At 46.0% G+C, this 16,275-nt stretch overlaps 2 protein-coding genes across 6 annotated transcripts in view; one reads left to right on the top strand and one right to left on the bottom strand.

The window, feature by feature from the left end:
* LOC126578935 (calcium uniporter protein, mitochondrial) overlaps nucleotides 1-11,747 on the bottom strand; it is a 100,048-nt gene extending 88,301 nt beyond the window's left edge. The window contains exons 1-2 of one of the 5 annotated variants that reach the window (XM_050242017.1): nucleotides 11,643-11,747; nucleotides 9,847-10,301 (exon numbers count right to left, since the gene is read on the bottom strand). In XM_050242017.1, coding sequence (XP_050097974.1) covers nucleotides 9,847-9,990 — 144 coding nt within the window. In that variant the 5' untranslated portion in view covers nucleotides 9,991-10,301; nucleotides 11,643-11,747. The other 4 variants (XM_050242018.1, XM_050242015.1, XM_050242016.1 and 1 more) reach the window with 4 other exon arrangements.
* Nucleotides 11,748-14,784: 3,037 nt separating this feature from the next.
* Nucleotides 14,785-15,948, top strand: LOC126576636 (clavesin-2-like). Its single transcript, XM_050237942.1, has 2 exons — nucleotides 14,785-15,531; nucleotides 15,650-15,948. Exons 1-2 carry the CDS (start codon nucleotides 14,785-14,787, stop codon nucleotides 15,908-15,910), a joined length of 1,008 nt encoding a protein of 335 aa, XP_050093899.1. The 3' UTR covers nucleotides 15,911-15,948.
* The last annotated feature ends 327 nt before the right edge of the window (nucleotides 15,949-16,275 follow it).

Genomic DNA, 16,275 nt, shown 5'->3' with positions numbered 1-16,275 from the left:
GTTGCGCTTCTGTTTGCACATTCCCATCAGCTCTGCTCCGCTACCACGCGAACATCGTGGCCACCACACCATCATAAAGCGATCCGGAGCCAGACTTTATGTCTCCTCGACGCTTGGTCTCTTTTTCTTCTCGCCTGAAGAGAGCTAGCTTGCTTGCTTACGCTGCTTGAGCCCTCGAGCCACGAACTTTGGACACAACATTTTCGAGGGCCAGAACTGCTTTTATGATAATGAAAAATCCGTGGATCGTTGGACACAGCCACAGAAGGAGTCAAAGACGAAAAGCTCCACTCGACCAATCGCACGAATTCCGTACAGTTTTGTTTTTGCCCTCATTTCGTAATCTGAAATCCAAAACGCAACACGAACACAACCGTGTGGTGTCCAACGTCTCGAGTATCTTTCCCGCGGGGGAAATTGGTGGATTTCGTACGCACAGCTCCACCCCAAGCGCAGTGCTCAAGCTGGTGTGATTTCCAGGGAAAAACTATTCGACATTGTAGGCACCAACCAGCAGCGCATCAGTGGACAGCACGAGTGGGACGTAGCAAAAAAAAACGGAAAAGAAACCGAAAAGAAACGCGGCATTTGTTCTTTCGATCGGAATGTGAGGAGCCTCGGGGAACAGAAAAAAAAACATCAACGGACAGCACCGGGGCAAGTTTCGAAGATTAAACGCGCCAGCACACTGGAGCCACGGCATTTGCTTCTTGAAACCTTCTCCTTCTAAGTGCTCTTCGATTGTGTACCACCGCCGGACCAACCGGTGTGTTCCGTTGCAAAAAGGAACCGTGTCTCGGGGTATCGCATCCACTAGCTAGTGGTCTCCGTCTACCCGTGGATAATGCTACCACTGGTGCACGAAATCCCAAGTTGAAGATAAACAAACTTCGGCGTGCAAGATGAGCGGCGATCCGAGGGTCATAAGAAGAACTTACGAGGACGAGATTGCTGGTGTGCTTGCGCAGAGAACAGCGTAGAAGCCAAAATATGTTGACAACTAATTTGCAGCCCCCGGGAACACTACTGGCCCGGGCTCTCTCTCTCTCTGTGTTTCGGACACCAACGATTGAAAAACGAGAAGCTTAAAAAATGGAGAAACGGGCCTTGTTTTCACTTAAAGTTTAGCGAGGAGTGCATCAAGAATTCGTCTACCCCGGGTCAGCCTTCAACTGGCGCGATTCGAAATCACTTTGAGCCTTTCGGCGGATGTGTGCCGAGGATAAGGGATCTGTTTTGTGGATTATGAAATACACGAACATCAACCGGAAGCATAGGAATCCAATTAAAAGTGAAACAAACACGAACTTGTCCTGCAAACGCTGGAGTGTATTCCGCAAATCCTACCATTGAATAGTCAGCATTTTTTTATCCCTTTTTGGAACAGGTTAGTAACAGCAAACTGAATGGCTGTTGGGGAATCGAGGGTTTTTTATTCGAGTGGGAGCAGATGGATACACTGCTGCCCCGCGGTACGACCTCCAGGGTAGATGGCTAACAAAATAGAAAACTCAATTTTATCGCACAGTGCGGTTCGTAATGAGAGTCTCACTAAGGGGTTTTTAAATGTAAATCGCCATAAATCTACAGAAATGAATGGATGTTTAAAGATGTTTTAGCAACCAATGGTTTTCTTGTAATGTTATTCACAAACAGAAAAAAATGGATTTTGGATACACTTTTTTATATTTTTCCTCGTGTATGACACTTACATTAGTCAGAAATTCAGTATGACCTTGAACAGTTTTTAACTATCATATCAAAGCTATCTCTAAATTTGTCTCCTCTATCTATAAATATGTTGGCAGAAGCATTGACTATTGAACTATTAAACTTTATTAATAAATTTTATCGACCTGTGAGATCTATATTATTAACCTAAATTGTTGAATGTTCTTTTTATCTCATCTCACAGTTCAATTCTATCGAAGAGCATCGGTACAAACTTGGGTGAAAATCTTTTTCTATTCTGCCATATGAATTTCAAACTATGCGCATCAACTGCTCCAGATAATATTAATACTTTTATTTGTTTAGTCTTAGACCAAGTAAGTACAGCAATTCTACTAGAAAATCTGGCAGGGCACGGCTCTTTTTCATCCAATAATTTGCTAAGGTTTATTTCTAATACTAGATACTTAGAATTGTCATTTGTTTAGAATGTGATATGCACTTATCATGATGAAACAAAGGTCTGCACACAATCACATAAAAGAATATGGAAATACGGAATAAAAAATTTAGCAGAATTCCATTTCTATGCATGAATGAATTCTATTAAATTATTAAGAGAAACAATTAAAAAGAGAAACATGAAATATTGTTTTCCATAACTAATAACTTAACAAGCATGAGTGTTCCTTCATTTAGGAAAACATTTTTTCTCGATTTCAAATTTCCAAAACACCACATAAACAATGTATTCTTTTTTTACAAATAAAGAGCGATGAAAGAGTTGAGAGTTGAAAGAGAGAATTGAAGCTGAAACGCACTGTAGACCCGGGGACATCATTCCTCATCCGCCTGGATGACAGTTCCCGTTCAAGCTGTCTGCTAGTTTCTGTATCGCGCACACAACACCGTTGATATACGACATTCTCGCGCGTTTCACGTGATTCCCCTCGATGGATGTCACTCTGATGCCGGTTGGTACCCGCAAACCAGTTTGCGGTGCAACACACCACATCAGCAATCTGTGTCATTGTTTATGCTTTCGTTGCATTGCACCAGCATGAGCATGAGCATGAGCTTGACGTGTGTCAAGCGTCAGAGGTCATAAACCAGACACCGCGCGCGAGATCGTTCAATGCCGAGGGGTCAATCAAAACTTACCCTCATCACTGTCTCGCTCAATCCCAAAACTGATGCATCTAAGCTTCCAAAACCGACCGATGTGAAGGCGGAATAGAAGAAGGAGCGCAAAAAAAGGGGGCCTCCGGAACGCAAAAAAACAAGAATCAATCAGCCGGAACAGCAGCACCAGCACCGGCACCAGCGGTAACGGCACTCGGGCACTGAATAGCTGCGCTAATCCAATCATGATTTATTCTTGAATAAATCGGTCCCCACAATCCGGGTCCGGTGGGTCCGGGACCGCCGCTTCCGAACCGAACGATGCGCCCGAAAAACCTTGCAGCAGCCTGAAAGCGATCCAATTTTGGCTTCGATTGCACATTTTGATTGGTCGGAATTAAATTAGCTGCCGCACCCTCAGAAAAAGAGAGAGAGAGAGAGAGAGAGAGAGCTTGGTCGTCCTTTCTTCTGCCACCCAAGTGTCGATAAAAATTAAATGCAAAATAAAAAAACGCGAGGAAAATAAAAAAGAACCAACGGGGAAACAAATGAACAATTGGCAAGCATCATGTTCAGCGCCGGTGTTCGCGCTCGTGCCACATAAATCGAGGGCGAATGCAAATTAAATTTGCATTAAAAGGACAGAAAGGAGGAAAATGAGCAAACAAACAAAGCCAAACCAAACTGGCCATTAATATGCGCACGATCGATTGGTGGTGGTGGTCTGCGGAATACCGCAGTCTATTAAATCGTTCGGCTCGGTTTATTGTTTATCTCTAGCAGAGTGGCCAGGACCAACCAGGAGCGTGTCCCTAGACGGCATTTCACTTAGTGAAACTTTAATTAAAAGCCTTGATTGAAATGTAGATACAATTTCCGCCATTTCATTTACTTCGCACCTCCCCGGCCTGGGTGAGAGATTCTTTTGGTGACAATAACAGCATCAGCAGCCGGTAGCAGCGTTGGCGTTCTATTCCATGCGGTTTATATGACGACACCTTCTACCATTCACGGAAGGTTAGCGGGGCGCGCACAAGTTGGAAAATCATATTACCGCAAAGAAATGTAAACCGCACGCCCGGCACTCGCCGCCCGGCGCCCCATAGGCATGAATATTTATGGCAGTTTTTTCTGTTTTTTTTTTCTCCCCGGAAAAGCGAAAACTCCCCGCGAAATGCGTAACGGAGAAAATATGTATGAACCTTGGTTGGTGACAGGAAGGCGAAAATTGCAACAACAAAAAACACCATACACGCACCACACCTTCGCCTACTACGGGTGGGCCGGAATCGGGGGAAAAAACCCCAGAAGGAAAGATGGAGCATAACAATAAACAGCGGTACGGGGAATGGAGCTTAGAGGATGTGATGTGGGAAGGTTGGAGAAAATACCGAGAAAACAGTCGGCCCCCCCCGAACGGAAGTGCAGGCATCATATTTACTTGTCATCTTTTCAATAACACGACAGCTTGGACCGGTGAGTCCATTATGCTCTCGCTCTCTCCCTAACAGTCAACCTGCTGCTAGGACAGCAACGCCTACGAACGCCACACTTGGCGCTTGCTTTGATTGTCATTCGGTGTTCCGGTGTGGCACATCACCTGAGGAGGCTGTGTTTTTTTTTCCACAGGAAGCAGGCGACAGGAACAATTGGATTCTACTCCAGGACGATCCGGTACACCTGTCAGGACAACAGGCCAACGACTCGACTTCTGTCTGATGATGATGCCCCGAAGATGATGTCACCTGCCCTGCCTGTCTGCCGCCCATGCCAAAGACAAATGAGATTCGATTCGGATCAACGTCACTTGACACAGGACGAGGTTGAGCTGCACAGACAACACAGGCAGGCAGGCAGATGAGGAGTGCGCGCGCGTCCTGCTCAAACCCATCATTCACAACAGCAGATCCAATTTATCTCATTAACATTCTCTCAATCGTTGGTCCCTATGCGCAAAGTGGTGAAAGCTGTGCAACGGGAGGGCAGCAATGACTGCTGCTCTCGTTGCAATCAACCATCATCACCGGATGGTGTCCACTGGAATGGAGAACCAATTCTTCATTTTACCAAATCGAACAACACTAATTCCAAGCTCGGCAAACATCGCTGGTTGGCTGCTTCACTCCAGTCACTTTACCAATTTCGTGCAAACTCTTCTGTTGGTCTGAAAAGCCGAGAAAAGTGCGACAAAGGACACGAATCTGTACCAGAGAGCGCCGTGGAGCAAGGAGAAATCGAACAAATCGAACCGAAAATGTCCATTCGTCCATTGAATAATTCATGATTTATTGACCAGCGGCAACGAGCAGATTCTAGACCAGACCAATGGAATGGCGCTAACCCCATTACCACACACCGGCCGGCCCCCGGCACTTCTCTGTTTTGGTGGAACTGTTTCGAAAAAAAAAAACAGAATTCCTCATTTCCTACCCTTGTCCTGAGAGGTCGATCGAGGACAGAAAGTCTATTTTTGAAATTGATCCATTATCGGGTCAGCTACCGGAACCGGAAACGTGGGCCCGCCAGTGGGCCAAAAGGTATCCATAGTGCAACATAATGTTGTTAAAGTGGACATTTGATGCTAATGGCCGTGCTGTGTATGGCTATCAATACAATGAATACACATTCTGGTTTCCATTGGTGCATATTGTCCGCGCGAATCTGTGTTTCTTTTTTTTTTTTCGTGTGTTTTTGTCACACTTTTGGCACCACCAGGTCCTGTACCTTGTACCTTGACACGAATGTTGCGCGCACGCCAAGGATGCGCAAGGACTTCCTGCTGCTGCTGCTGCTGCGTTATGCTTTATGTTGGCGTCCTTCCAAACGCCCATTTCGCGTTGCGTTTATCAGAGCTCATCTATTCGGTTCGCTCCCCGGGAAAAGCTACTGTACTGTCCACCCCACCAACCGTAGTATGGGGTAAAAAAAAAACAACCATCAAGGAAGGGGCTAATGTTGCCAGAAAAAGGAGGAGAAGGGGAGAAAAATCCCAAAAATCCGGCACAGGGGTTCCGGGGAAAAAACACACGCTTCGAGCTTCTTCTTGGCAATAAAGCGATGAAATGCCAGAATAGGGACCATCTCCAACAAATAATGGCAATGGGGCTGCAAGCAAAAGCATAAAAAGGCAGATCAGGCGCTGCGGATCGACGACGGCGCCGGCATCGAAAATCAGTTGACAGGTGTGCTGCGACCCGTAAAGCAGTTCCGCCGCTCAAGGACACCCTTGGACGCCGCCAACAGACGTGTGGCATGGGGCGCACGTGCCAATCAGTAGAGCGCCCCACCGTCGTCATCGCCGACCGATTCAATTGAACTTTTGTTCAAAGGCATGCTGCGGCTGGTGCTGCTGGTAATAATAGCGACTCGGTGCCATTTCGACAACAATTAGCAGCATTTTCTTGAATTATTGGCGTCGGAGAATGCCGCATCGATGGTGTTACTGGCGGTCAGCAAATGCAGCACGCCAAAGATGAGACAGAAGTGCCAAAAACAAGTGTTAATCGCCGACGTTAATCCATGCGGCATTCAGAAAAGGGTAAACCCGGTAGCCAGAGAGGTTGTGGCCAGTGGAGTTTACCGGGGGTTTTTTTTTGCCGAACCTTTCCGTCTGCCACATTCTGGTTGAGTGATGCTTCCGATGTTATTATCTTTTTATCATCGAAAGGAAGACCTTGGGCATGATAGCAGAAAAGGGAACGTGTTGAGAGGGTTTCACAGTGATAAGAACAACCGGTGTGGCCATGTTTCGCAATATTGGCAGCGGAATCGAACGTGATCAAGATAAGATGGGAGTGCCATCTGTTCTCCCTACTAACCTCTTTTAATCAATGTGCTTAGAGAGCCCCCTTCCCGTTGAAAGGCATTAACATCAATGCTTTTTGGATATCATAAATTATGTCATAAAAACAGATTAACGTGTACGCGCAGCTGTTAGGTTTTTCTTCCAATAATATTAGCTTTCCGGTTTAGCATTTAGCTCGAAACGAAACATCGCAGCATAAGCATCGTTCATTCGTTTAAAATTATTCGCAAACGAGACTTTCGGTTCCTCATTTTCTGTTTTGTTTCGCAAGGAAAAAGACACATATGGATTATAAGAATAATCAACCATCGTGATACCAGGTTACCAGGGCTTCGAAAGCATAACAAACATCCACATCGGAGAGTCAACGCTCCGAGGTCGGTCTTATCCTTCCATCCATATGCGAGCAGCGGCATCCTTATCACCCAGACTTGCCCAAACATATGTCATGTTTTGATGTGAAGCGGGTTAAACTCGGGGCCCACCCACGCTATGCTAATTTCCGTGACGCAAACACACTCCCACTCGTGCGTTTTTTTCTTCTTTTTTTTTGCTTTTTTTTCACATCCCCAAAAATCATTCCACCATTTGGGGCCAGCCCTCGAAACCGGTACGTCGTCACTCGATTTTTAACTAATGTTTTACAAAGTCAAAAAACCAGACAGAACACGACGCAACGTTGGCGCGCGTTTGGGGAATGGTTTTCTATTTTTATCGGAGAGCTCGCTTTCGGATGCTCCCGTTTTTGGTGGTGGTAATGATGGTTGTTGGCTGCAGCAGCAGCAGAAGCAGCAGCAGCTGGTACGCTGAACCTCTGTCAGGTCAGAGATGGAGAGCTGCGTATTTAAATTCAACAATATTTGCATGCTGGCCCACCAGATGCTGGGAAGGTGTGAAAGTAAGCCCACATTCGTAAATTCAGCTTCAACTGTCGAATACGAATCGTGTGGAGTACAGGTACGATACATAATAAATGATTACATTTATTAGACACCCTCAATTTTCCACCTCCCGCAATGACGTCATTTGAGGTGAGATTTTTTTTCGGCGAGAAAATTACAAATGTTTCCCTGTCCACCACACGCATTTATCAATTGATAGCTTTGATCTGAGGCGCTGCAAGCAAAGGAAAGGGGAGACATTTATAAATTGAAGTGATTCTTTCTTTGCTTAACCGCAACCACAACAGCGCAACTAAGTAACCATTAAAAATGCATTTTTTCCCGCTGCCAGCCCAAAAGAAAAAGCGAAATAATTTATTTATTTTGGTTGTCTGTCACCTCGCTTTTCTCGCAGAAACTTGGCGACGGAGGAACCGAAAATAGCTTCCCTAGAATCCGGCGATCGTTTGCCACCCGCCACAAGTCGAGTGCGTGAGAGTGGGATGAGACGCAATTGATATCCTGATCGCCCAATTCCACTTCCCCCGGACCGGACTGAGAGAAAAGTCTCAAGGAACAACAGGTTCCGCCGATGCTTCCAAGAGGGCGAGTCAAATGACAAACGTTAAACATCGTTCAAAGGCGTCATCGGCGTCGTTGGCAGTGTACTCATGACGATGCAATGTTGTGTGTGGGGTGCAGATGAAAAATGGATCATTTTCCATTGCCCGGTGGTATGGGCATACGCCGCCGTTACCGGTAGTTGAGAGAGGTGTTCGTTTACAAGCGTCGAATTACATGCAGGGTGTGTTTCAGGTCCGTTTAGCTTAGCCTTTCGGAAATGCTTTAACAAGCCGTTGGCAGTCAGTGCCAGGTAGTGCAACCATTTATTTTACGCCAATGACTAATCGTATTTATTTTAAAGAACATTCTACGGGAAGCTGCAACATTCTGGTAACTATGCAAACATGTCTGAGCTGTACACAGGTTAAAGCAATTTTACTATTACACAAATGAAGTTTAGTAGGAACTATAGGAAGCTATTTTAAACGCAATGAAAATACAGGTTAATTACAACCTTTTCAAGAGTCATTTATAACAGTTGATTCTTAAAGGCCTAGGTAGGGCTCTCAAATTAATATAGTGACATCTTTTATAGTACAATCCTCAACCACAGTTGTTAGTACTTGAGATAAATATTTAATTTCATCCATTTTTAACGACTTCCTAAGGATGTATTAAGCTTACTGCACTGTCATGCGGTAAGACAAGTAATTCAATTTCAGTCAACAACAAACTCTGGTCTTCGAAACAATTTGTTTTCAGCACTCTAAAACCCAAAATTGGACAAAAAACTTTGTATCACTACTTTCCATAGATAGCTCTGCTATCAAACAGTAAAAAAATCGCGTTGAGAGTTTGGTGGTGGTGGTGGTTTGATATCTGATAGTGCATGTAAACAGAATTTTAACGTGCTGAAAGTGATATCCTCATGTATGTTGCGGTATTGTGTTTGCAATATTTGCATCCGGTACAGTCCGCATATTTGCTTTGATTGCCAGATATTTTGCCAAAGGAGAATATTGCTAATTTGAACAAAAAGTGAATAAACATAGGAGTCGTATTTGACTTTGCTTTCTAGCCAATGCAATTAATTTAATTGAATTTGAAAGTTAATTGAAATAATGGTCCCCAAAAGAAACTGATACAAAATAGTTTTGTGTGAATTTCAGTAATTGCCAAAGTGGCGAAGGATCGCATTCCGGGAAATCTCTTTCGACAGATCCTTTTGGTGCGTTAAATCAAACTTCGTAAAATCCTTTTCAGAATCAGACAATTAAAAGACTCATATTGCCCCATCAGGGTGTCCGAACTCGGTTATTCCTGGAAAAAGGCGTTACTTATCTCATATCAGGATTGTTCAGACCGAAAGTTTGTTGACTCTTGAGACCTTTTCAATCAAGTCGTGTCTTCAGTCGTGAGTCTTCGAAATATGCTAGCCGCTAGCCGTTGAAAAGAAGGGTCGAACGATTCCAAAGAAACGCAAGTTGTGAAGATTTGGGGCGTCATATCAACAGAAAGATAACAAAAAAAAAACTCTGTTATCTATCGATAGCGACGTGAAGGAATACTTCTTGTGAAACTTTATCTCATAATATTTGATATGATGTGTTTTAGTACAATGTAGAGCCTGCCCTCGCAAAATTTATTGATCAGAAATGCCATTCGTCATCGCGATGAGTAACAAGTGCTTTTCCCAAGTTGCTTAGTAACGCAATTGATCTGAGCCAACCCAGTTGAATAAAGTGAGTCCCACAGATTTCTCCTCACAAAACAGGTTAACAACTTAATGTGCCTACTACATACCTTTGAAGTCGATTGGTTCCTAGCTAAACCGTTGACTAGACTCCCGGGCAACGGGCGGGAAAGCGGCTCCGAACCTCCGAACAACACCAACCTGCTCGAACCGAAGCACCGCAGCAGATGCCGCAGTGAACCGGGATTTGCCATTTTCGATTCTGTATGTCACTCCAAAAAACCGGCCGCGGACACTATTCACGATTCGCCCGAGGAGGTGGCAGAGAAGATTCTTCACTTTTGCCGCCGATTGAATTGCGAACACAATGGATCCGTGGAACAGTTGTGATGACGCTAGGAGAACTGGATCACAATCACGACCACGGAGCACACGGAATATAGATTCGAAAACCAATAGAATATACACACAGAAATACACACACCGCACACAATCAGTGGCTAGGTGATAAACTAAAATTCACGATTTTTTAAAACACTTTCACAATCACCCAGAACGAAGATGGCTGCGGGAAAGATGAGGCAAAAAGCGGTCGAGGCGATAAGAACACACTTTGCTCAAATAAAAGGCAACACAACACAATAGGGAAAAGAGGAAATATTGAAGGAATGAAGACAGCATTAGGAACAACACACTTTGCGGGACCGTGCCAATTGGTTCCATCGGGCTTATCAACCGCGGGGTGGTCACTGGACGGTGGTGATAAGTCGAAGTCGAACCCTCTCCTCAAGTCACACGACACCCCTTTTCTCGTAGATGCCCGCCACGAGCTCCACTAAATGCCGTGCGTGCACCTGTGACCCCTGGGCATCGGCAAAAACGGAAACCGGAACCCTGGGCAGCCGCTGACGATGAGCTCGCTGCCGTTCCTAGGGTGGGCGAGGGGTGGTCGAGGGGTGGTGGTTTCGGATTTGACCTTCCTCTAGCTGCGAACCGGCGCCGTGCTTCGATTTGGAGATGCCGCGCCTAGACCGTCGTCGTCGTCGTCGTCGTCACCCACCCAGCAGCTTCCTTTTACGCGTTTTTTATGGCCACCGCGATGGGAGCGAGAGAGAGAGAGAGCGAGCGAGACGGAGCAGAAACCGGTCGCGAGATTTTCGGTGTTCCTTCGCGCGGGAGCAACGTTCTTCTTTGCCCTTGCCTGGCCAAAATCGGCGACCGTGCGCGACAGCAAACGATGACGACGACGGCAACAACGATGAATTGAAGTTGGCCACGAGGTCCACGGACGAGATAGTAGCCTACTGAAACGACTCCGGTTCCCGGTTCCCGGTAAATTGCAAACGAGGCACGTAAACACCACTCCCAGGAGGCGATGGGATGGGAAGAAATAGAAATGACTCACGACGGCGGCGTCGACTGAGATGACAACACCGAGAGTGTCGCCGACGAAACAACACAACCGGAACAACCGAAACCACCGGACGAGGGGGCAGGGGACGAACTCCTCCCGGGGGCACCTTTGAGTGGGTGTTCCGCTAAACCAGCCACCACAACAGCACCAGCACCATGGCGCCAACGACGACGACGAATCACCGGGAAAGGGTACGCAGTCCGAGCACCGCAGAATGTCCGTCGACCGTCCTTGGCCAGCCACCGTTCCGAAATGTGCCGGGAATCGGGCCGTTCGTGGCCAGCTGATAAGCCGTGCTGCAGCAGCAGCAACCGCCCGAGCAAGCGCGGAAGCGATCCGGAAACGTCAACGTTCGAACTCGCGCTCACAGCGGCCACCTCACACCATCCGTTGGACGACAGCAGTCACTACAATGCACTATTATTGTTTCTTGTTTCAGTTCCGGTGGAAACAGGGCCAAAAAGGGATGAAAAGGGAACGATCACGACGAACCTGGGGGCAGGTGATCCGGTTTGCGCGACGACACGTTCGGATGAGAGCAGCTACAGCATCAACCCTGGCGCTACCGCACCACACGACGGAACTGGGAGAGAAACAATAGAAATTCCGAGAGAGAGAGACGCGAGAGAATCTGTCCTACCCTACGCACGACAATACGTACCGAAAAGGTGGCCACACATCGGGAAACTTTAAATATTTAATTGGAAAGGCACCTTTTTACACAGCGTCTTTGTTATAATCATTTTTAGTTATAATTTTAGGTAAAAGTACCCATGCGAGAGATAGAGCATCTTCGATAAACAAGCAAAAGGAGTTGTTTCTTAAATTGCCATTTTCAAAATTCTTTGCTTTGCACCAATCTCGTAGGATCAGATACAACCCTGCATGTGACCCGCTCAGCAAGGTTGTTCCTGCACAGAGAAAATATTCGTTGCGCTAACGAAATTGTCTAGGCGCAACGAAAACTCGATACCAAAGAATGGTAGCCAACACTCGAAAATCTCTAGTTTGAAGTTTCATATTTACATGTTAAAGCAATTATCAGATACCACATCGCTCCTTAAGCATCAATAAATTAAAGAGATGCAATTTGATAATCAACGTTCTTTTCTAGTTTGGAAGAAAAGATAAAACCTTAACTATTTTGAAGTAATCACCAAAACCGAGCGCCATTTATAGTGAGCAATCTTCTCATGGATTTTTTGGGCAGAAAATTGTTCACATTTTGCCCATAGTGAGATGGTTTTATGCGGAAGTTCGAATTTTCGTGGCCGGGCAAGTTTCGAAAATATTCAATTTGGGCGTTTATTGTTGTAGACCGCATGTAGCCCAGGCATTAGGGGATTCTCCAGCATGGATGCTGCTGCGAATGCGGGATCAGGATGGTGGTACTTATACGCACAATTTCGATCTGACCTTCTTCGTGCATCAAGGCCCTCAAAACGTACAAACGGATGACGAAGAATAAAATGTTCTCGAACGTGAACCGCCTCAAGATCAACATGGGCAACATCTAAAAAATGGTTATGGTCATGTGGATCATTGTGCCATCCGATCGTTCAGATTCATCAATTCATCGATGCTGGTGATTCTCCAGCTGTGCTAAAGTGTCCTTCTTTAATAAGCAAACGTGCTCCGAAAACGTTCGCTACGCTCATAGTGTTCGCTCTTTACGACACAATCGCCGGTGGTGATCGAAACAATCGATCGCGACGATCCAGCATGTGCGAATCGAGAGTTGTTGTTGTGAACAGCCGCCAACCCACAACGCAGCTCGATCCTCTCTCTTTCAGTATTTAGTTCGTCCATCGAAAGATTAATTTCGACGATAAATTACCCGCAACTCGTACAGTCCTTGTAGAGCTCGTGCCCTATTTGCTGCTTGTGAGGGGACAACAATCTCTCAAATAGATCTAAGCGGAGATTTTACAACAGTCAGCCCAATAAAACTAACAGAGACAATTTACCGAGATATCAATGGAGACATGCGTTTAGTCGGATCAGACCATTGCCACTTCTAAAGACCTGCTGTTGATCGTTGTAAAACCATCGTCGTGCATGATCGTTGTAAAACCATGACTGCCCAATAGTTTTCACACGAGAGGAGGGATTTTCATGAGGTAACTTTTACCATTGTACTGTTATATGCGCTGATATGTACGCATCGCTCAAATCTTGAATCGAGATGATGAATTATGGCGTTCGCCTCGTTGTTTCCTTACATGCAGTACACCAAGGTTTTGAAATCGTAGATTTACAAACAGGTGATCTGGAACAGAGAGTGAGACAGGCGAGCAGTGTCTGTAGAAGAGTGAATAATTACTTGAAGATGAATTGAATGATTGCTTGAAAGCAGACAGTAAACAGGAACGCCTAGGAACGATGGATAACGATGGATTTGTTGTGATGAAAGATGAATTCCTTTGCAATTCGATAAAACTTTACAATGCCACGTGAGCCTTTAACATGCCGTCGTAGTTGACCTGGATCTTGTAAGGATGACCATGACCTGGGTCAAATACCAGGTGAAAGTGAATGAAAGGCTAGAATAAGGCATTGCAGACACTACATTTTTCTTGTAAGAAGATCAAATAAATTCTCGTTGATGAGCAAATCTACGCACGAATCGCATTGCAGAATAACCGCTCACCATTTACTCAAAACTGGTTCACTACGGTATACTATTGCGCCAGACATCGTAATGAAGTCAATTTGTTTTGCAGAATCATCAGCTCTACTACACTTCTCGATCGAAGAACGTCTACCTTATCCTCCAAGCAGATAACGAAGATCGTCTCAAAAAAATGTAAACCAATCGAAAAGAGACGATTTTACTGATCGATTTTTTCACTAGTCGGAATCATAAAAATTGTACCCTTTGTACCCATCACCAACTGCAGTTGAATTTATGTTTGCAGAGCGGCTGAGCAAGTCAATTCCGATGGTAAAGCGCAGGTTACATGGTGATGTGATAGATTTCAGCAGCTTGCAAAAAAGAGAAAGGTTGTGAGATTCAAGGACAACCGTCTCATTCAAAGTGAGAGTTGCAGTTGCAGCTTCGGTCACTGGCCAATCTGCCGCCACTGCAATTGCATTTGGGTAAGCCCGCTGGGGGCTTTTACTCGCCCTCTCGTTCTCGTTGTCGGCACTGGCGATTCGCCCATTCTCTTTGGTTTGTAGCCCCGGACAGGTTTCGCTGGGGTAGCTGGTGTACGAAATTTGGGGCAAGAAAGCACGTTTTAGGTTACTATCACCAAGTCCTTAACATTGAAGTCCAGCACTTGCACCCCGGCTGCTGCTCCACTCTCCGAGACTGTGGCCCAAATTTGGCTGAGGCTCGGCTCTGTTGATCATCTTCTGCGCCCTCTTTATTTCGTGCTTTCGCAGATCATCGACCACCAGATACTGGATGTTCCCCCAAACGCAGTGTAGATCGCTCGATCACTTCAGCGCTCTCAGTCTTTCTCCAGTCGTATCGTGGTGTTAATTGGCCTTGGACGTTCATCTTTGAACGGTGGGGATCACATGCAATCGTCCTCACCGTTAACGGGAATCGTAATCGATCGCAGTAGCACGGAAAACCCCATCAGTAGTGCACCAACGAGCGGTCTGTGAACAGTGGATCGAAGGAGGCATGCCTTGCCAACCAGAACAGAAACCTTTACCGGTGCCCAGTTTGCAGAAGGTACCGGAGTTTTACGACGATGAAGTTGAAGAACCGACGGGACTGGCCAACATCGCCGAAACACTCGAAAAGCTCCGTGAAGATCCACTGGTGCGAGAGCAGAATCTGAAGCAGATGCGTGATTGGATCGCAAAGCATCCACACATTCGACGATGCCGTACGGACGCCCGGTTCCTGCTACGATTTCTGCGTGCCAAGAAGTATTCCTTCCTGCGGGCGTCACAGACACTCGAGGCCTATTTGGCTACCCGCATGATCCATCCTGGTTGGTTTCAACGACTCGACATACGCGATCCCGAGCTGAGTCAGCTGGCGGACATTGGTTTCAATTATCCACTGCTGGACCGTACCGCCGATGGGTGTATAGTGACGATGACCGATTGGGGTCTGCTGGATCCAAAGCGCTACAATATCGAACACAGTCACCGGATGCACATCCTGCTGGCAGAGGCCTACTCCGATGATTCGTTAGTGCAGTGTGCCGGTGGGTTCATGATTTTTGATATGCAGCACGTGACGCTCGCCCATCAGAGCATCGTTTCGCTCATCGCGCTCAAACAGTGGGCCAAGTTCGTCAACAATGGGTTACCGCTCCGGTGTCAGGGTTTGTACGCCGTCAATATACCACCCGTGGCAATGTGGTTTGTGAGTGCGATGGTGGGCTTTTTAAGCGACAAAATCCGGAAACGTTTCGCGGTACGTGAAAGTCAGCGAAGTCATGTGGTGCGCCAAGTCTCACTGAGTTTTTTTTTGTTTTTGGTGAATCCCTGCTGTCGAAGTGGTCCCTGATGAAAAGTGTTTGCTATTGTTTCAGGTATTCCGCGATTTCGACGAGTTCACCAAAGAACTGAGCATCGATCGCCAGATGCTGCCAAAGGAGTACGGTGGCAAGATACCGAAAAGTGAGCACATGAAAGCATTCCGGGAGCAGTGTGAGCTATACCGGGACAGGCTGTTGACCTTGGAGAAGATGGATATCGATCTGGATCACAACAAGGCCTACTCACGGCATGCTATGCTCGATGATGTGGCCGGTGGTGCCATTGGCAGCTTCCGAAAGCTTGCAGTGGACTAAGGGTTCACGGGCAAAGGACCGTTTTAACTAAACATACCACAGGGAATCGAATAAATAATCGATGCACTGCTAAGAAAGAACGTCATTATTGCTAAATGACAAGCCTCATTTTACACTCTGTTTTTAGAATCACTCCTTAAGATTACAATACACGTGTGACTCTACCAAGTTACTATTTTTGGCGCAGCACACAACTATACGTTACATTTATCGACTAGGAATTTAAAAAAATCGTATTAAAGGACACTTTGTACAACTTACAGGGAACCATCGCCGTGGCTTGTAAGTCTTTCAGAGCTCACTTCCGCTGCTTGTAGCCGGAATTGTATTCGAAACCGTAAAGTGAACTAGAAGAATCATAACTC

Source organism: Anopheles aquasalis, chromosome 3, assembly GCF_943734665.1.
Source record: "Anopheles aquasalis chromosome 3, idAnoAquaMG_Q_19, whole genome shotgun sequence".
NCBI classification, from domain to species: domain Eukaryota; kingdom Metazoa; phylum Arthropoda; class Insecta; order Diptera; family Culicidae; genus Anopheles; species Anopheles aquasalis.
The sequence above is the reverse complement of the archived record's forward strand: the minus strand, read 5'-3'. Positions and strand labels throughout refer to the sequence as shown.